Source organism: Paroedura picta, chromosome 4, assembly GCF_049243985.1.
Source record: "Paroedura picta isolate Pp20150507F chromosome 4, Ppicta_v3.0, whole genome shotgun sequence".
In the NCBI taxonomy this organism is placed as follows: domain Eukaryota; kingdom Metazoa; phylum Chordata; class Lepidosauria; order Squamata; family Gekkonidae; genus Paroedura; species Paroedura picta.
Genome location: NC_135372.1, coordinates 41063674 through 41084455, shown reverse-complemented (window position 1 = coordinate 41084455; position 20782 = coordinate 41063674). Strand labels below are relative to the sequence as shown.

At 42.1% G+C, this 20782-nt stretch overlaps 1 protein-coding gene across 1 annotated transcript; it reads left to right on the top strand.

Annotated features, from left to right (window-relative positions):
- Positions 1-1294: 1294 nt before the first annotated feature.
- Positions 1295-20109, top strand: SHCBP1L (SHC binding and spindle associated 1 like). Its single transcript, XM_077332611.1, has 10 exons — positions 1295-1646; positions 3395-3544; positions 5034-5251; positions 11014-11100; positions 11369-11587; positions 13217-13322; positions 14127-14280; positions 14949-15199; positions 16336-16458; positions 18274-20109. Exons 1-10 carry the CDS (start codon positions 1368-1370, stop codon positions 18508-18510), a joined length of 1824 nt encoding a protein of 607 aa, XP_077188726.1. The 5' UTR covers positions 1295-1367; the 3' UTR covers positions 18511-20109.
- Positions 20110-20782: the final 673 nt, after the last annotated feature.

Sequence of the window (20782 nt, the reverse complement as noted above, 5' to 3'; positions counted from 1 at the left end):
AGTATATCAACTATCCCTCAGCTGTGGCTAGCCAAGCACAGGGCTTAGAGGCTGTCACCCTGGCTCATACAAATTAGTTAGGCTTTTTCACTCTTCCCTTACAGTCGCTGTTGTTTCAGTAACTAGAGCCTCGTTTTCTGATGTCCATCACAAAGACAACCTACCAAACTTCCCAGGCCACCAAGACAGGAAATATGGTCAAGAGCATGAAGCTAATTTGCTACAGTGTGGGTGTGAGAAATCTACCCAAAGGAAGGCTCTGTGCCCCACTTAACAGATAGGGAGTTCAGTTGAGACAAGCAATCTCCCTCACCCAAAACTACTTCTGTCCCAGTCTCCAGGTACAGCCCCCCCCCCTCTCTCTCTCTCTCACACACACACACACAAACAACCTCTTATGGGCCATTTGCCTAAGTGAGGAGTAAAAGTAGCCTGCTGGGGTGCACCCTCATGTAGTTCCTACTATTCCACCGAGTGCCGGCACCCTAGGGTTGCTAGCTCTGGATTGAGAAATACCTGCAGACCTTGGGGATGCAGCTAGCAGTGAGTGGGATTTGGGGCAGGGAGGGACCTCCGTGAAGTATAACACTACTATGGAGTCCACCCTCGAAAGCTATTATGATTGAGCAGTAATATCAGGGCACTCTCAGCCTCACCTCCCTGACAGGGTGTCTGTTGTGGAGAGAGGGAAGAGGATTGTAAGCTGTTTTGACTCCTTCCGGTACAGAAAAGTGGCATATAAGAACCAACCTTCTTCAGTAATATCAGGGCTCTCGCACCCTCACCTCCCTCTGTGTCTGTTGTGGGGAGAGGGGAGAGGATTGTAAGCTGCTTTGAGACTCCTTCGGGTAGAGAAAAGCGGCATATAAAACCCAACTCTTCTGTGCGTGTATATGTGTGTAGGTCAAACTGCGGCCCTCCAGAAAGCAAGCAGGGGCTCATGGGAATTGTAGTCCATGGACATCTGGAGTGCCGCAGTTTGACTACCCCTGGCGTAGATAGATATAGATAACCACACAGAGCTTATGCATGAATGTGTGTGGAGGTGGAGCCAGGCGACAGCAGGCACTTCAGCAGCAGGCTGTAATGCAATGGCGCCCACTCCTCGACGAGGCCATTTTCTCCCGGCGCCTAGGGAGGTTGGCAACCCTGTTTGGGGTCTGTGTGGCACCCGACGGCACTACTTCCAGCCCAAGTTCGCCTCGTTCATGCCTGCCGCGGAAGAAGCCAAGCGGGCGCGAGAACGCGTCGAGGGCGAAGCCGGCCGTTTGTGACGACGGGCGAGGCGAAGGCGTCTCCCATTGGCTGTCCGTTGGTCGCCCCTCGCCGAAGCCGTTCGCGGAAAGCCCCGTGGGCGGCGGGGAGCCATGGCGTCGAGCGTGGCCGTTCAGACGGAGGAGGGGGGCGCCGCGGCGGAAGCCCTGGGCGCCTGCCTCAGCTCGGGCACGGGGGGAGCCTCGCCTCGTCCTTCCCGCCGCCGCCGCCGCCGGCTTCACTTGCTGAGCCCCAGCGGGGGGGAAGAAGAGGAGGAGGAGGGGGAAGGGGAAGCCGGCCCGCTGCCCGCGCAGTACCCGTCGCACCTGGGCGCGCTGAGCGGCAGGGAGAAGGTGGCGCTGTACTGCGACGACATCCTCAAGGGCTGCAAGGTGAAGCTCCGGCCGCAGAGGGGGCACCTTCTGCCCGCTCTGGCTCCGGCCGTCCTGGGAAGAAGAAGGCAGACGCGGAGTTCTTCCCCATCGCAACGCAGTCTCCTTCTCCCCCCCTCCCCCCATTAAAGTCTATGTGAATCAGAGATGGTCGCCCCCGGGTGGGGCCTGGGGATCACAGCGCGTCTCCAGGCTGCAGAGATCAGTCCCCCTGCAAAAAGCCCGGATGCTTTGGAGGGTGAACTTTGTGGCATTGACCCCCATTGAGCACACTGCCCTCCCCAGGCTCTACCTCCAACTCTCCAGGAGTTTCCCAGCCTGGATCTGGCAACCCTTCCACCCTGTTGCTTGCTGGTGGTTAGGGGGGACCTGGAAACCCTAATATGAATACAGCCGCAATCCATACTAGGAATGGCTGCATTAGGTTGGAAAATACTTGGAGATTTGGGGGAGTACCTGGGATTTGAGGAGGGGAGGCGCCTCAGTAGAGTGTAATCCACCCTCCAAAGCATCCATTTTCTCCAGGGGAACTGATCTCTGGTCTGGAGAGGAGCTGTAAATTCCAGGGGATCCTCAGGTCCCACATGGGGACTGACGAACCCTAATCCATATTCTGGTTTGTCAGTTCCTTTGGTCCCCCAGCTTTTGAGATTTCACATCTGGGCTGGATACATCCATCCGCAATACAGCTCTGGAGAGGATGGTCATGGTGTTGGAGCTGTTAGCATAGCCCCATTTTGAGAGAAGACTGTAGCTTAGTGATAGGACATCTATGTTATATGGAGAAGACCCTTAGTTCAATCACATATATTTCCAGTAGGAAGGAACCCTGCCAGAGATCCTCTAAAACTGTTGCCAGAGTAGACAATACTGATTTTAGTATAAGGCAGCTTGATGTGTTACAAGGTTATCCTTCAAAACAGGGTAAAAGAGGGGATTCTCTACTCTTGCAGATTGCTCACAAAGTCAAAACATTGCTTGACAGTATCTAAAGCACAGTTCAAACCAATTTCAAATAGAATTTCAGAAGCTGGTTTGCAAAGTTCTTCCTACTGTGTAGGAGTTGGATGCCCTCCCCGCTATCTTTTGTCTTTCTTTGATTATGCCGTTTTGTTGTTAATAAAGGATATGTTTGAGCAGGTGCAGAGTGCTTTCCCTTCATTTCTGAACAGCTGCAAACTGTCACCATTGCACAAAACACTAAAAAGTAGGGTTTGCTTTCAGGAGAGTAGGACTGCCTTAACCTCGACATCCACTTCTAAATTAAATGTCTCCAATTTCCTTGGACAATGTGCTCTTCACATAGTTGCAGCAGTACACCTGTGCCACTTTTAAGCCTTGTTTGTACTGTGCCTAATCATATATATTCCCTTCAAGTAACAGGTTGCACATGTACATGTTGAAAATTGTCCCAGGGAATATCAGGTTTTGGAATGAACGATTGTTTCTCAATTTCATACAGAAGCTGGCTTCAGTGACCAGTTTCTGATTAAGTTTCTTGATCACAATAATTGGTAATCTATAACAAGCCTTGTTACAAGACCTGACAGATTCACAATTTATCCTCAGCCATCACGATTAAGATATTCTAGAAAAGATGATGACTGAAAACATAGTATTGCTTATAGACTAATACTGCAAAATGTTTTGTTCTTAGTTTTTGAAACTAGCCAAACACATTTCTCATGTTGAAAAAGAGGAGCAATTAAAATGATGTGCTGTACATTTTACCTTCTACCATGTGAAAGGCAGAAGATTCCAACGAGGCTATTAGTAAATATCTTCTGGAGAAGCTGAAGATGAAAGAGAAGTGGCTCGGAGTCTGGAAGACCAATCCAGAACTTTTTTTTGTCAATTCTGAAGAAATCTCCATACCGTATGTTGGTGTGCTTGTGGAGGTAACTAAAGTCATCTTTACTACTTTGTCTTAAGTAACTATGTTAGTTTTAAAGACTTTATTGATAGTCACTGGTGCCTGAAAGCCTGAATACTAATATCTTTCAGGAATTGTTACAAGCCATTCTAGGAAACTGCTACGCACCTGATGTTTGATTTCATGACTGAGATACATCACAGTGGCAACTAAACCTCCACCTGTTTAACTATCCCTTTGTTAGTGTATGAAAATGCATTAAAGGAAGACTGAGGCCTACCTTTCCCTCTAAACTTTCTAAAATCACAATTAGTAAAAAAAACACATTTGTGTTCACAATAAAAATCAGTGAAGCAGGATTCTATAACAATTCAGTAAAATACTTTATAGCTCTGATTCAGGTTATTGCCTTTATAGCATTAACTATTCTGAGCCCTGTATATCTTATGAGTGCCTCGATATACATTTCTCCCTTTCCCATAGATCAATGCATAGACGTGTCACTTTCTGAATATTATTTCAGAAACCATAGTGTAGTTATTTTAAATTTAAAATTGCACTGCATTTATTGGGGACTTGCAGAGGTAAAGGAAATCCCATTCTTTCCCTTCCTGCTATGGGCTCCACTTCTTCCCACCCTTCCCATTCCCTACTTTCTTCAGTCTTCCTTTGCTCTCCCATCTGGTCACACTTCTTTTCCTCTCCCCTTGCTGTCATAGATTCAAGGAATCATAGAGTTGGATGGGGACATACAGGCCACCTATCCAACTCCCTGTTCAGTGCAGGATCAACCTAGAGCAACCCTGTCCACCCGGCCACTGCTTGAAGACTGCCAGTGAGAGGTAGAGGATGCAGAGAACAGCTTTCTCTGGGACTCTTCCTAGTGGGGTCTGCCCCCCCCTCTACATCACCAAACCCTGCCCACCCATCAGTCCCCACATCACCAAATCAGCTAGATATGCCACTGGCTTTTGCCCTCACTTTCCCCCCCAAAAAACATTTTTTTCTGTAAATGTCATAATTCCAGGGATGCTGTTATTTGGATGCTTTGTGTATATAGTGACATAAAAGCTATTATAATTGTCACAAATTTTGTCAGATATAATTTCTTTGAGAGTTCTGTAGTACCAAGACTAATAGATTTGCTGACTTTCTTGACATTCTTGATGGGACTGATTACATATTGACTGTTTCTCCCTCTCAAAGGAGATGTTAGGGTATATGTTGCCTACAGGGGCAATAGTTAGCAATGAAATATGGCCTGTTTATGGCTTATGGTTAACTAGATTCCTTACTTCTTTTTTACATTGGTAAATTTCATGTCACCTCACTACACCTTCTACTCTTCATTTCCCTACATATGATTATCCAGGCTGTATAGCAGAAATAAGTTGGTATTTAAGAGTTAAAGCCTTAATGTGTAATTGCATAATTAAAATTAGTTTCAGTCGTCAAAACCTTGGGGAAGATATACACAAGCCTGACTATCTTTTTCACCCTGTGATTTTGTTTAGGTTATGTGTTGCCAGCCGCCACAGGATCCCTCTGCTAATTTCAAAGTCTCTGTATCTGTAGCCGAACCATTTTCTTCTAATATTGCAAATATTCCAAGACAATTAGTTGATGAAGTGCTGGAAGAAATGGATCATTGTGTGCCTCTTCTGGAAGTCTATCCTGTTGAAGGACAAGATAGAGTGGTGGTTGATATAGCCAAAGCTTTGGATACTGTGAGGTATATATTTCTCAAATTTGATATTCCATAGTTAATGTGCCAAAAAAGGGATTTTTTTTGTTATGAGTGCTAAATATTGACTTAAAGATTACATGTGACTGAAGGGAAATGTAAATACTATGCAGAATTATTTCTTAACTGAAGTTATAGAATTTAAACTCTCAAAAACCTGATGGTGATCAGTTAACGGATCCTAGGCATTTGTCACATCCTAATCATTTTCCATTATCATTCAGCAGTTAGGTAAAAGAAATACAGTAGAGCAGGGGTAGTCAACCTGTGGTCCTCCAGTTCAAGGACTAACATTCCCATGAGCCCCTGCCAGCATTTGCTGGCAGGGGCTAATGGGAATTGTAGTCTATGAACATCTGGAGGACCACAGGTTGACTACCCCTGCAGTAGAGGATAACTTTCTGTAATTCACACATATATATATTTTTACACTTTATTCAGACCTAAGCATTTAGGAATTGGAAATAACAATAAAGATGCATTTAGGTATCTCAATTGTGCACGTTTTGTTGTAAGTAATATCAATATCTGAAGTTTTTGAATATTTTAAAAAAGCTACTTTACAAAGAATTTCCCTCCAACTGCAACATATTTCGGACAGTAGAAAAAGATATGTGATAATGAATTAACCACCAACAAGGGTTAGTTGAGTCTTAAGTAAGAATCTATAAATAAATTGCTTATACTGAAGTAATACACTGGAGTATGAGGACTTGTCATATTTACATCTGTTGATAATGTGGTCGTGACTATTTTCCAAAATTGGGGAGCCTGAGGGCAGCTCTGGTACATGAAAAACTCAGCCTTCTCAGTAGCACAAAACTGCTTTTAACAAAACTTGTGATATATTATTATTATTATTATTATTATTATTATTGGATTTCTAGCCCGCCACTCCCCTAAGGCTCATGGCGGATGACATGTAAAAACCCCATAAAACCCCTAATACATAACAGCACCTAAAAACAATCCCCAACCCCCCCTCCCGCCTGATGGCGGCGGAACTATCACTGCTGGTCTAGAGGTGGGGGCCTGATCTAAAAAGGGGAGGCGCCGGCCTCAACCTTAAGCCTGACGGAAGAGCTCCATTTTGCAGGCCCTGCGAAAGGATGGCAAACTCTTTCTTATTAGACAGTAGGTACATGATTCTGCCTTCAGTCAGCAGACTTTCTATATTGATGAGTTCACCATGCAGCCTACTTTTGATATAGAATATATACCACCACCACCTCCCCAAAAAAACCACGTATTAACTTTGTTTTAGGCTGTAATGTTACTACAAAATTGCAGTCTCCAGAAGTTATGAGTATTGCTTCAGTCTTACATTCCTGAAGACTGAAGGGCTTTCAGATCTGCGTTGTCTCACTAGATTGTCATGTGGAGGCATGGCTGACATAGCAACATTATCCCCCTGGGGGCTTGCTTTGATTCTTATCATGAATTTGGTGCTTCTAGCTTTGGAATGGCAAGTTCCTTGCATATGTCAAATATGCATGATGATCATATCACTTAACAATTATTTAAAGTATCATTTTCAGAAGACATTTTGGTTTTAAGTGTAAACTATTTCATTCAAGTTTTGTCTGTATAAGACATTTTTGGGTATAAAACACATAACTGATCCTCCTACTTTTGAGAAGTGGAAGAAATAGGGTAACAATGGATATTCTACCAATTAAACAGGGGTTCCTTCCTTCCTTATAATAAAGTGTGGCTTCATTTTATGTGATTTCTTGGTCTGGTTTCAATCTCTGAAGTCTTTTCAGGTATTACTAATTTATGTGTTATAAATTATTCATGCATGAGGGTGACTGGTCAGCCAAACAAACACAAGCAGAGTTGGAAAGACAATTACAAAAATTAATTACTGCCTTGGAACAATGAACATAGATATTCTTAAAGTAAAATAATTTTTTTTTTTTTTTTTTTTATAGAAAGTTTTTATTTTATTTTCCAGAATTGAAGAGTTGAAGACAGTAAGATACATGCAATCTACATTGTTAATACAGAAAAGGAGAGCTATACTCTTCATTTGATACACTTGGTTCCCCATTTTTAATCCCTTTTGTAAATAGTTCAGGTAAGGGCCCCATTGTTCTTGAAAGACCTCTTAGTGTCAGTTTGACTATCTTGGTAAGATCAGCTAGTTTATTCACCCAGTCTTCTGTCGAGGGTAGTTCTTACGTTTTCCATTTCTTGGCCAATTCTAGTTTTTCTGCCGTCGTCGCATAGAAGAAGAAGCTCTGTATGTGGGTTAGGAAGCACTGTGGAAAAACATTTTGGTTCCCTGTTTCAATCTTAAAAACCCTCTTCTCTCCATTTAAGATTATAAACTGGCTACAATATTATGGACTTTTACCCAAAGCTTATAGACTTTTTATAGACTTTTTCACGTTTGCACCACATTTAAAAAGAGAAGTCTACCTTGTTACCATCATTTCAACATTTGTTTGCATAGTTTCTGATAGTTTTAACAATCATAAACAGTTTATACTTAACGTAGTCCTAGAGCCCTCCACATTTTCACTAGAAAAAGGGAAAAAGGAAAAAAAAGAATAAGCCTGCTTAATTGTACAGAAAGAAGAGAAACAAATATGTATAAGTATACATTGTTAATACCAGAAATAATAAAATGGAGTCTTCATTAATTAATAGAATAGATTTTTCGTTAGTTATATTTACACCTCCTCAGTTAAAAACCTTCTTTTAGTTATGCATTAAATTTAGGCTGAAAGTCACTACAGAGATATGCTAGATAATTCAAATTCAGCTATCATAGGAAATCTAAAATCCCACACTATAATATAAGCCCATTCCATTAGGTGTCTCCTTTTAGTTATGCTTTGATTTTGAGCTAGTAGGCAGTGCGAAATTAGGTTTAATAATACAGATTCAGCTTACTTAAAAGATCTTAGACCCCAGATTAACTTCTTAACTAGTTATATTGCCTATATGGCTACATACAGGAGGTAAAAGAGGAAAGGAATTTCGACCACTGTGTTGCATTTCCATTCCCCAAGCTTCTTAAGGAGGTCTCATTTCGAGGCTTATTACGTCTTGTAGCTCCCGTTGACTAATGTTCTGTCCTATTGGTCTTTGGCTGGGAAAGTACAGTTGTAGTCTTTCCCTCGAAGTATACATCGATAAATCTTGAAGCAGTTGTACCTCCTGGACTCCAATATCAGTACAGATGTTTTTCCATGAAGCTCCTTTCAATCGATTGCTTTCACCGCAGATCCATATGTCTTTCTTGTGTATTGTTGCTTTGGAGTGGCTATATATCTTCTCAGGTAGGGTGTCCTTATCTGAGCTGCAAGACTCTGACATCCCCTTTTCCATCTCCATAATTTCAGATTCCTCTTCTGCTGGTAATTTTCCATCTTGTTTAAAGCTATCATCAGCCACTACCATTGGTTCATCATTCCTGTTAGAGACTTCTTCCTTAATGCCTTTAAACTCCATGAGCATATTTTTAAGTGAACCATTTAGAGATTCTTTCAGGTCTTGTGTTTGTTTATCTAGAAGATATGCAAATTTTTTAAACGAAAACATGTTCCAGGTTTGGAATTTTGTTAATCAATTATGCATATGTTGTTTCCAAAATATATTTGCAATTTTGCAGATAGCCAGTAGAGGTCCTACAGAGTCCTAACGAAAGCAACAGTCTGTTTTGAATTAAAGGAATGTTTCTAGAGCTTAGTTCTCGCGAGATTCCACGGCTCTAATCTCTCTTATCTTCGAAGACCAAAAACAGATATAATACTTATTAGTTTGAGTTGATTTAAGTCCTTCTTCGCTTAGAAAAGAAAATTAGCCTGCCTCATGATGAGGTGGCATCAAGCAGAGCCAGAAACGGGGGGGAAAGTATAGACGGAGAAGCGGAAAAGCACTTGCATCTCTGCGTTGATTAATGACTCAATATCTTGGAATTTGGCTGCTTCACCCCCTCAGTGGTAATAAATCCTGTCACTCTGGCTTGTTTGGATTAGCGAGAGCAACTCTCCACGCCGAGAGTTCATTCCAGGGAAGAAGGTGCCGAGGGAAACCCCACTCACTGTTTGTAGGCTCGATCTGATGTCTGCCAGATGTTTTCGCTCCGGAGTTGTAGTGAGTTGAAGGTCTTGCTGGGAGGTGTCCAATTATCTTGGAAGATTAAAATAAGCTTTGTAGATTGCAGAGTTGAAAAAAGAAGAAAAGGAAAAAAGATTTTAAGATGGCGGACGGCGCTTGCTGGACCCTGTGCACACTGAGCTTACGTTCCAGTGGGAGATTAATTTCCCTGCGGAACAGAGAGGCCCCAGAGATTCACAAGGAATTCCTGAGAAGATTTATGGTTGGGTTAGCGTACCCAAAACCCGATTCTGTCAATCACAGCAGTGATTGACCCTCAGTGGAACAGGAGCTCGAAGTAATCGAGCTATCCAAGTGCCATGGCTCCGCCTCCCTCTCAAGTAAAATAATTTTTGATAATATTTTAGAATAACCCAAGTCAGAACCTGAATATCAATGCAATTCTCAGCATGGCCAAATTTGTGGATACTTAAATCTGGAGACTGGAACTATGAACAGATGAGACCAATCTTTCTACAAACCTAGATCAGATGGGTACCCATGTTAGCCTGTAGCAGTAGAAAAGAGTAAGAATCCAGTAGCACCTTAAAGGCTAACAAGCTGTGGAGGGGATAAGCTTTAGTGAGTCATTGCTCACTTCTTCAGATATGTGAAGAAGTGAGCAGTGACGCACAAAAGCTCACACCCTATCACATATTTTGTTTGTCTTTAAGGTGCTGCTGGACTCCTATAGTTTTCTACTAAAAACCTAGAGTTTGCAGAAAAACCTGAAATCTAAAAAAAGTACACTAGGGCGGTGGTCCCCAACCACCAGGCCGCGGCTCCCTCTCCCCACCTCCCCGCAGTAAGAAACTTCCCAGGCCGCAAGCTTGCTGCCCGGCAAGCTTCTTACTGTGGGAGGGGGGGGGAGAGGGAAGCAGGGCTGTGCTCACGCAATGTGCATGCGTGACTGGGCCGCGCATGCGCACATGTGCTGTGCACGGCTGAAACTGTGCATGAGCGGCACTTTGCGCATGGTTGGCACTTTTGCGCATGTGTGTTTTCGCCCGCACATAGCGCATGCGTGCATGCGCGGCCCAGTTGCACATGCGCATTGCGCTTTTTCGGCCGTGCAGGCGCGGCCGGGCAATCACCCTCCCTGCTGCCACCGGTCCCCAGCCTGAAAAAGGTTGGGGACCACTACACTAGGGGATTAAGGCCCCTCCTCAATAATAAAAACAATGCCTATAGCTTTAAGCAATGAATACCCCCATTGCTAGGGAACCACAACAGTATTGTCAGCCTCCTTGTTGTAGTTCCAGGCAATAAAATGGAAAAGAGTCTTCTTCCCAGGGCTTATTAGGCCCTTGAGGAAGGATTCATTGGGATCAGATGCAGCAGCCCTAGGCAACTGGCTGTTTACCCTGTTTGCATAACTTATCTAGGACTGGCCATTTGCTGCTGTTCTGATAGGCAAGTGAAAAGTTGGCATCAAAAAAAGATTGGTCCATAGCTATACTGATTTTTCTGCATGGGGATATGTTGTAGCGTTAAGATAATTGCATTTTATAAAATTTTATACTGATTTTTCCTTGTCTTATTTTGCTGTGTGGCAGAGGCAGTCCTTGATTGTTTTGTTCCAGCCTGTCATTGCATAGTATAAAATAATTGCATTTAATGCCGGTATGGGCTTTATTTAGGTTTTTCTATGACTTCCTTTGGAGAGACTGGGATGATGATGAAAACAATGAGACCTATGCAGCACTGATAGAAGAGAGAATCAAAATGTAAGTATATTCCTTATCCTCACAAGAGGCAAAAGGAAGCAGAAAGCGTGTGGCTGGATGTCCTCACTTCAGACTTCTAAAATTGACCCCCCCTTCCCCAAATATAGAAAATCACCATGTATTTTTCTCTCCATGGTGGCAGCATTCCATCGTGAATTGATACCATTGGGACATGTTTACCACCTCCCCCGGCATCTGATGAGGACGACACTTTAGGTTTCCCTCTACTTCCAAAGAAAGAATGTGTAACTTTCTTAATTCTTCTTAGCTGGTGTGACATGCAGAATGGGATTATCCCTGCTCCACTTGCGCACCGTTTTAGAAAAAACCTGGAGAAGTATAAGAGCATGCATTTGGAGTTGATTCACTACCAAAGTAATATTAAGGAGGAGCCCACAGCGGAAGAAGCCGTTGAATGCTGGAAAAAATACTATGAACTAATAATGCTGTGTGGATTATTGAAAGTATGGGAAGATCTACGCCTGAGGTAATTTCGTTTGACATATTACTGCCTGAAAATCCTTCCATGTGTCCTAATGCGCTGCACTCTTCCATGCAGTTCTGCTGGCTTGACAGCAAGAAAAAGCACGTTTACTGTTTAACACTTGCTGTCTTGTATAGCAGCTTGTAGGGCTTGGCCACTAGGTGCGATTCTTAGTTTTCCCACATCTGCTTCTCCCCAGTAGAACTACTGAAAGAATACAAAACGCAGTGGAATTATCACTTATCAGGTAGTGAGTTCCATTGAAACTGGTGATCTACATGACTATATCTAGGATCAGATCATCTAACAATCTGTTCAGAGGTCCAGGCTTATATAAAAGGGGTGATTTAAGATTGTTTTCATAAGGGTGCAGTTTCCTCCATTACAGTGCTTCCTTGAAACGATGCAGGAGAGGGAGGGGATCCACAGCTCATGGTGTGAAGAAAGTCATTTTTTTAAAGGCATACACTCTCCGGCATCCCTGACTAAAGGACCTAAGGCAGCAGGGAAGAATCTCTGTACAGAGATAGGTAGCTTGAATTCAGCTCCTTCTGGGAATGTGCCCTAACTGCTGTACAGATTTTGCTAAGCAATTTGGGGATGAGCCACACTGGTAATAAAAAATATAATAAAATGCATGTCAGTATTTTCCACCTTCTTAACAAAACAACAACAAAAGGACATGGGGGTTATGATTACTTGTTCTGCATTGTATGATTACTTGTCCACATTAGTTCTGCAGTTTCCCAAGGTGTTAAAACTGGTAGACTTAAGTCCAGTCAGTGAGGTTCATCATTTATAATATACATTAGAAGAAGAAGAGTTTTATACTCTGCTTTTCACTGGCCAGAATCTCAAATCAGCTTACAATTGCCTTCCCTTCCTAACTCCACAACAGACACCCCGTGAGGTAGGTGGGGCTGAGAGAGCTTCTGACAGGACTGCTTGGTCAGAACAGCACTATCAGGGCTGTGATTAGCCCAAGGTCACCCAGCTGGCTGCATGTGGTGAGTGGGAAATCAAATCCAGCTCGCCAGATTAGAAGCTGCAACTCTTAACCACTACATCAAACTGGCTCTTTTGATTCCACATTGTCCTCTTTCTGACAATATTTAAAAGTGTAGGGACAATATATCTAAAACAAAGTAGTGGAAATGAATGGAGAGAGGAGAATATGGAGTGTATCTTTAGAATCTCACTTTGTGACAATGCATTCAGGCACCAGGACCTTTGATACCAGGACCTTCTAGTCAAGTTTAAAATTAAAACTACCTGTTTTGAAACACATAGCTGACATTCACATTTTGCTTCTTCCTGAGAAACAATTTGTAAGTCAAGAACCATGCCATACATTTCTAGGGGCTACAGCGTCTTGTTCCAGTTGTAAATGTAGTCTGGCAAAAGAGCAGAAATGCTGAATACTTGATCTTCAGTTTGAAGGCTTTTCAGTGCCAGATATTTCTGGTATGTTCCTTGTGTATAGGGATATTGTTTTGGCTTAAATGCCTGTATCTGTTTAAATCTGAAACAGATGCAGCATTTAAGCTGGCTTGATGTCAGACTGCTTTACATACATCCGCAGAATATTTTGTCCAACATTAACTGTAGTTCAGAAATCATTTTAAATTTCAGGGCTCATGGACCTCTGACCCCAAGAATATTGCGACGTAGGAAAGGACGAAGAGATTACGGGGAAACTGTAACTTACATTGTTGCAAAAACAACACCAGTGGAAATGGTATGAAAACTTTAACTTCATAAGAGTGGCGTAGGGATGGCCTGGTGTTCATGGTTTTGAGAGCTGCATGCAAAATTCACTGAGGGACTCCCCTAAGTTAGGAAGCAGGAGCGGTTAAAGATATTTGCTTGGATGATATTTTCTGATTGGACCATATAATAAATGACAGGAGTAGGAAGCATCATCTACCCTTGCTGGAATACAACCCACTAATATTTAGCATTGGTATAATCAGGGGTGGCCAAACTGCGGACATGTGGATAACAAGTTGGCCACCCCTGAATAGCTTTTTCAAACATTGCTGTATTTCAGTCCTGTAAAGTAGATGAGAATTCTCAGGAAGGTCAAGAAAGAATGGCTTGCTTGAGGTCAATTAGATTATCACAGAGATGGGATTATGTTATTCACATCTTAATTTCTGACTGCGTTGCCCTGGCTTGCCATAGAACAAATATCCGTTTTTTAGCATAAGAGGTACCCTGCTGGGTCAGACCAGCAATGGCTCTAGTGCAGCATTGTTTCACACAGTGGCCTATCAGTTGCTCTTCATGGCTGGCATCACTCTGGCTCTTTTTCCTGTCATGTGATTCTAACGTCAAAGGACTGCTGTCGTGACTCTGGCAGATGTATGCAGCTCAGTGGGCCACACAAAAATGAGGTCTGGAAAAGCTGACCACTCAGTTGTTGGAATTCTGAATTACACAGACATGATGATAGTCAAAGAGACCCATGAGTAGTCTTTCTATAGAAAAGAGATTAATTGAAGGATTAAGAATTGCTCAGTTTTGTTTTATTTTGTCTCAGGACAAAGAATTATACACCGACTCATATCATGCTGTTGAAGAAAATTTAAACTTTGCTTTGGACGATTGTTACAGTGGAGATAGTGTGCTTATTTTCCCTGGAGAATATAAAGCTGCAAATCTTTCCATGCTAACTGAAGATATTACCATTAAAGGTCACTGTTACACTTTTTTGCTTCTTTGCATATTTGATTAACAGCTTAGAATAGGGACTGTACTTTTTAATAAATAATGAAAACAAAGGAAATATCTGACATAACCAATATCGTTCATGGCATTCTGTGTTTAAAGGAGAGTGAATTGTTCAAGATTAGCACATTGGCTGGTGTGAATTATGGGCTGCTTTCTCTTGGAATAGGTCCTGTGCTTGGGAGCAAGCTATGGGCTCAGTAGGACAACAGGGATAGAGGAACACTTAAGGATTAGAAAATAAACAGTATAGATGGTTTGTGTCACATCTGACCATGTTCTCATCACAACATTTGTCCCAAATGTTGTCTGTTTTGGAATACTATAAAACCTCACTGTTGGTCCCTAGCAAAGCTACATAGCAATTTATTCATATATTTCCTTTGTTTCCATTTGTAATCCTTCCTTTTGCCTCTCCCTTCCTTTTATGTGCATTAGTTATTATTATTGTATAGTTATTCATGTTATAGACTGTTTCATGTATTGTTCTTATGTTCTATGTAAACCGCCCTGAGCCTCCGGGGAGGGTGGTATATAAATATAATAAATAAATAAAATAATAATAATAAAATAATTAATTCATTTAGCCAGATATGAGGGCTTTCCTCCATTTATATTTATTTATTTTGTTTAGGAGTTGGAAGACCAGAGGAAATAATGATTGTTTCAAACCCTTCCCATGAGAATTTTGTTGTCTCCCGGGCCCAAAGTATAAAGTTTATGAATCTTACTTTGATACAGCAAGGAACTGTTGATGGCATTCTAGTAGTTGAATCTGGACACACAGTACTGGAGAATTGTATCCTTAAATGCGAAGGAACTGGAGTCTGTGTACTCGCCGGGGCTTCTCTAACAGTTGCAAACAGTGAGATTACAGGAGCACAGGTACTTTGCTTCAGTTCAGTACCTTGTATAGTGCTTACAGTATTTGTATACCACTTTCCCACAACGTTCAAAGTAGTTTGTAGACAAGATAACTGATCAGAATAACTTGGATCCTACAAAGGAAAGTAGAATGAGACCAAAGAGCCAAACTAACCAAAAGCCCATTCAAAAGTTCTAGTACCCACATCACAAAACATTCCAGACTAAAACTGAGAAAGCCCTTGTTCAAGCTGACGTGGATCTAACCTCCACATATGGAAAGTGAAAGTGCTTGCACAAAGCAGCAAGGATACTTTACAAATATTGATCTGGTTCAATTGGGAGAGATAAGTAAAAGCTTTGCAAAATAAACCTTAGCTCTTTTTTTCTCTTCTGGGACAGTGGTCTAAAGGCTGCCATCTGCTAAATCTGCACAGAAGTCTATTTTTTAAAAATCCCCCCAATTCAGAGGGCCAGTGCTTCCCCTTAACTCTAACTGGGTATCATAAAGACTGCCTTCTCCGTTAACAATGCAAGCCACAGGCTCTACTGAGCATGCTCCCAATTTCCTGAAGCGAAGTGGGTACCCACGGGAGAATGGGTGGCCAATCTGCAAGTCGCTCTCCTCCCCCTTTATACTTGGTGCCTTTTCTGGCACCTCCATACTGTACAGAAAGCTTTGACACCAGGCAAAAGCTCTGGGAAACAAGTGCTTGTTTTCTGTGTGTGAATTGTTTGGGCTTTTAATATGGGAGAATCTTTGTATTCAAGTATACCCCCAACCCCCTCCCCTTTGCAGCCTTAAGTCCAGTGAACATCACCTAATTCTGCTGGTATAGACTGATCCTTGTGCGCCCCTGTTGTTTCTATTCGTTTACAAGCAAGGACAGAACATTTGAGTAATCCCCTAGCAGTTGGGAAATAGGAAATATGCAGGTCAAATCAATGTATACCAATGATGTCTCAGCCCGTGGTGGGTTGTGGCAACTACCCTTGATGGCTGCACCAAGGTCAAGCGGAGCTGTGGCCCATTACCCTTTCTGCATGTTCCATGTGGCTCATGTTGCTTAGAGATTCTAAATGCTTTACATCAGTCCTGCATTCATCTGCAAGCTAGGCACAGTATTGTTCACAGTATTATTAATGTTTGTATTCAGGGGGCTGGAGTTGAACTGTATCCTGGAAGCTCTGCTACTCTGGAGGGTAACAAAATTCACCACTGCAGTAACTTCACAACCAGCGATGGTTCACGTGGTAGTTTTGGTGGAATAAACATCAAGGTAAAAAAATCACTGTAACGTTTGTGTAAATCGTATTACAGAAGGGAGACTGAGAAGATGTTTTTAAAAGACTAATTAGAAAATTTGTCTAAGATGAAAAAGATCAAAGATAGATTCATGTTGGTCTGAAGCAGAAGAACAAAGTTTGAGTCCAGTGGCACCTCTAAGACATATAGGAAGGGGGGCTAATTGCCAGAAAGGGTTGGGTAAAGTCAAGATTGCACAAGTAACTGGGCAGGTATAACTGAGATTGGATTTAGTTGATAAGATCTATGAATGGCAATAAATTAGCATACAAATATAAGAACAAAATTTAACACCTCCAGGACCAGTGAAGTTCAATTTTGGGATTAAATGAGAACTGAAAGACTAGAATGTGTAGGTGCAAACTCCTTTAAATCCCCTGGAACAGATTTCCTCAAACGTTACATATAGGGGTGTGTGTGTGTGTGTGGGGGGGGGGGTTAATTGCCAGGAAGGGCTAATTAGAGAACATGAATAAGTAACTGAACAATAAATACCACATTTAACAGATTCAAGGACCAAACTGGAATAACAAGCTTTTAAAAATAATTATATTCTGAAATATAAAGGATAGAAAAAAAGAAAAAAAGGGTATAAACGAAACAATCATTAAAAGATAGGCAGAATTACTTGCCAACAAATTTTGAAGAATTGGTTCTTATATGCTGCTTTTCTCTACCTGCAGGAGTCTCAAAGTGGCTTACAATCCCCTTCCCTTTCCTCCATGAGGTAGGTGAGGCTGAGAGAGCCCTGATATCACTGCTTAGTCAGAACAGCTTCATCCGTGCTGTAGTAAGCCCAGGGTCACCCAGCTGGCTGCATGTGGAGGAGGGGGAAATCAAACCTGGCTCCCCAGATTAGAAGTCAGCACTCCTAACCACTACACCAAGCTGGTTCTCAAATTTTAACAAAAATCCCCATCTGTCAGTAAATTCTTCCATGTTTGGGATTAATTCTAGGAGGAAATAAAGTGAAGAAAATAACTATGTTATACGTAGATATGAGGGCTGAATGAGGTTAGCATTTGTAGTGAGATAAGAAACCAATGTCCCCGTTGACTCATGGGGGGACTCCATTGCTTTGAGTGCTGTAATAACTTGCAGTTCAGCCATTTCCCTTTCCATTCAGTTCCTGAAGTTCCGCCTGGAACGCTGAAGTGTACGCCTACATATTTCTCAGTCTTGTGATTCTTGATGCCAGATTTGTCTCTGTTTCTCCTTGAACAGAGGGTTTGTCGTGTTTGCCTTGGCCCTATGAGAACGGAAGGGCACTGTGGGCATTTAATGGCATATACAGTGTTAGAAGATGAGCACATGAATAAGCCTAAGATGGTGTGGTTGATGTTGTTAGGCCCAGTGATTGTGTTGAAGGCCTGGAATTAAACACAACATATCTGAAGGAATTTGCATCTACACATGCTAAGTCCCTCCGTTCTTGCTTATATCCAGAACTGAACTTCATCAGTCTTGAGGTGCCACTGGACTCAAACTTGGTTTACACATCTGCTAACTCTTTTATTTACATATACTACTTTATTGCCATTCACAGATCTTATCAACTGCCTTAATCCAATCTTAGTTATAATCATGCAGTTACTTATGCATATTGACTCTAATATGCCTTTCTTGTCAAATAACTCCCCCCCTCAATATGTAATGACTGAGGAAATTCTGTTTCATTGTATCTAAAGAAGCGTGCTTGCACCCAAAAGCTTATACCTTGAATAAAACTTTGTTGTGTTAATGGATTTAAACCAAGATTTTATATAGAAATATTTTGATTCCTTTACAGGTCCTTCCTGCTCCCAAACTAAGGATGAAGAACAATCAGATTTACAGTAATAATGGCCATGCTGTGACCCTTATTAAGCCTTCTGATCAGCTTTCTGCTACAGTGGAAGGAATAGTGGAATGTGCTGCAGGAGGAGATGGGGAAGATTCTGTTTCCAAACTAATGCAGGAATTGAGCCTCGAGATAAACAAAAATGTGCTAGAAGAGACTGCTAAAGACATTGGTCTAGTTAACTGAGCCTGCCTGCTTTGAAGTTTTCAGCCACTCCTTGCTAGAGTACAAAGGAAATATGCTTCAGTAAAAGACATCACTGAAAATGTCTGTTGTGGGTGGTGTTAAATCTCAGAATGCCATAAGTACCATTTAAGAGCACAGGTAGCATCTCAAGCAGAGAAACCTTAAGCAATGCCCTTCTCAGTCACTGATGTCAGTGGACTTTGAAGGGTGTTAATGCTGTTTAGGATTGTACTAATAGTCCTCTACAGCAGGTGCTAAAAGGAGATAGCCATATAGATGAAAAGTTCATGAGAAGATTTATAGACTAAAGTCTCTTTACTTTTTCAGTTAAATCCTTTATTCCAGCTAGTTCTTCAGTTAAGGTTTAGGCATACATTTGCACCTTTAAAAAAACCCCAAAACAACCCCTACAGATTTATCACTGCATCAATGTAGATTTGCCTTCTCAAGTCCATCTTTACCTACTACGGGTAGCAGTGTAGTCCTAATCAGAATTCCATCCTTCCAAGCTGAGTGACTGTAAGCCTACTTCAATAAACACAATGGTGGTTTAGATCCACTGGAGCATTTCTACAAGTGAAAGGATTTTCTTACACAAACTTGTCATCCTCCCCCCTCTCCAACTGCAGCCCAGAATGCCCTGGCATGTTATGGCAGGTTCTCAAGAGAGGCTGTTGCCATGCAGCCCACAGGGACAATCACCTTACCCTCAAGGGAGCTATTGCTGAACAGGTTGAACTTCCTTGTTCAAAAGCAGCATCTGGTAGCAAGGGTAATTCTTCTGCATTAGTTCCTTCAAAGAACTACAGAAGCAGAAGTTTGCTTTGTTTAACAGATAGTCCATCATACTATGGAAAAGTATGTTTTCGGTTTCTTCCAAGTGGAAGATCTGACCTTATAGGTCCCACTCTAGAAAATGACTCTAAAAAGTGACAGTACTCCTCAGGGTCTGGAGTAGCAAAGACTTGGTTGCTCTTGTGGGTCCCAACTAGAAAGAGAAAGAACGGTTCACTTGACACTGTCATCTTCATTTTTTTTTTACTTTGGGGAAAAGGGCTTCCTGCTCTTCCCTTTGGTAAACTGCCTCTTATCCTAAAGGCTTCAGTGGCAATCCATTTCTGCTTCTAGAGCATTATTCTTTTAACAGGTGAAGTCCAGAGTCTGACTGAAAGGACCCAGAAACCTCACCTTAGCAGCTGTAATGTATCTTACAGAAGCTTACCTATACTGGTAGACTTTTTGCATAATCCACAAACCAAGGAACGACAGCTAGGATTATATTCTGGCTCAGATGGATACTTACCAATCATCTGATACTCTCCCATAAGTCAATTTTTCAGGAGCCATTCCTTACAGGCCAAGCTGGGGGGGGGGGAAATTACTTCTACTGTAATCTGTTTCAAAGCTCTCATTTCATCTTCAAAACACCTGCTTGATTTCACACACCTCATTTCCTAGTCAAATGGACAGGGTAATTTCCAAATAGATTGACACCAGCCTAAAAGTGGGAAGGGATCCAAGAGTTGTTCTAGGCACTCCCAGAAGACTGACCCTTCCTCAAGTTCACAGAACCAAGCAGAAGGAAGGTTAACTGTAGTGCAAGGGTAGTCAACCTGTGGTCCTCCAGAAGTCCATGGACTACAATTCCCATGAGCCCCTGCCAGCATTTGCTGGCAGGGGCTCATGGGAATTGTAGTCCATGGACATCTGGAGGACCACAGGTTGACTAGCCCTGCTCTAGTGGATTAATTTTAGTACTTATATAGTTTAGAAAGGTGGCTATTGATGAAAATACACACAAGCGTGTAACTACGGAAATCTAAAACTATTTCTGCAGAAAAATATTACACATGACATGAAAAGCAATAGGTTTCAGAAAGCCTTTTGAGCTGTGTTGACCGAATGTGGTATGGCATGGCTTTCTGAAACACTTTTGACTTAATCCAGAAGGTCTAGGAATAGCACCACCCTCAGGTCCAGGGGGCTGCATGCCATACTTCTGGGCCAGTAGCTGAAAAGCCACACTGATCTTGATCAAGTAAGAGAGGCTTGTTCTTAAAGGAAACCACTATCTCTGTATTTCTGAGGCAAGTCACTATGGGTGGAGGGACCATTGAAGGGACTTTGGCCCCAGCCATGACAACATAAAACCAAGAGCAGGTCTGCAAAAGACGCTGAATACAAAATGGACCATGAAGAGTTAACAAATATATTGCCAGTAATAAAAAAGTACCAACTGTATAGAAAGCTGCAAATAATAACCAAGTCTCCA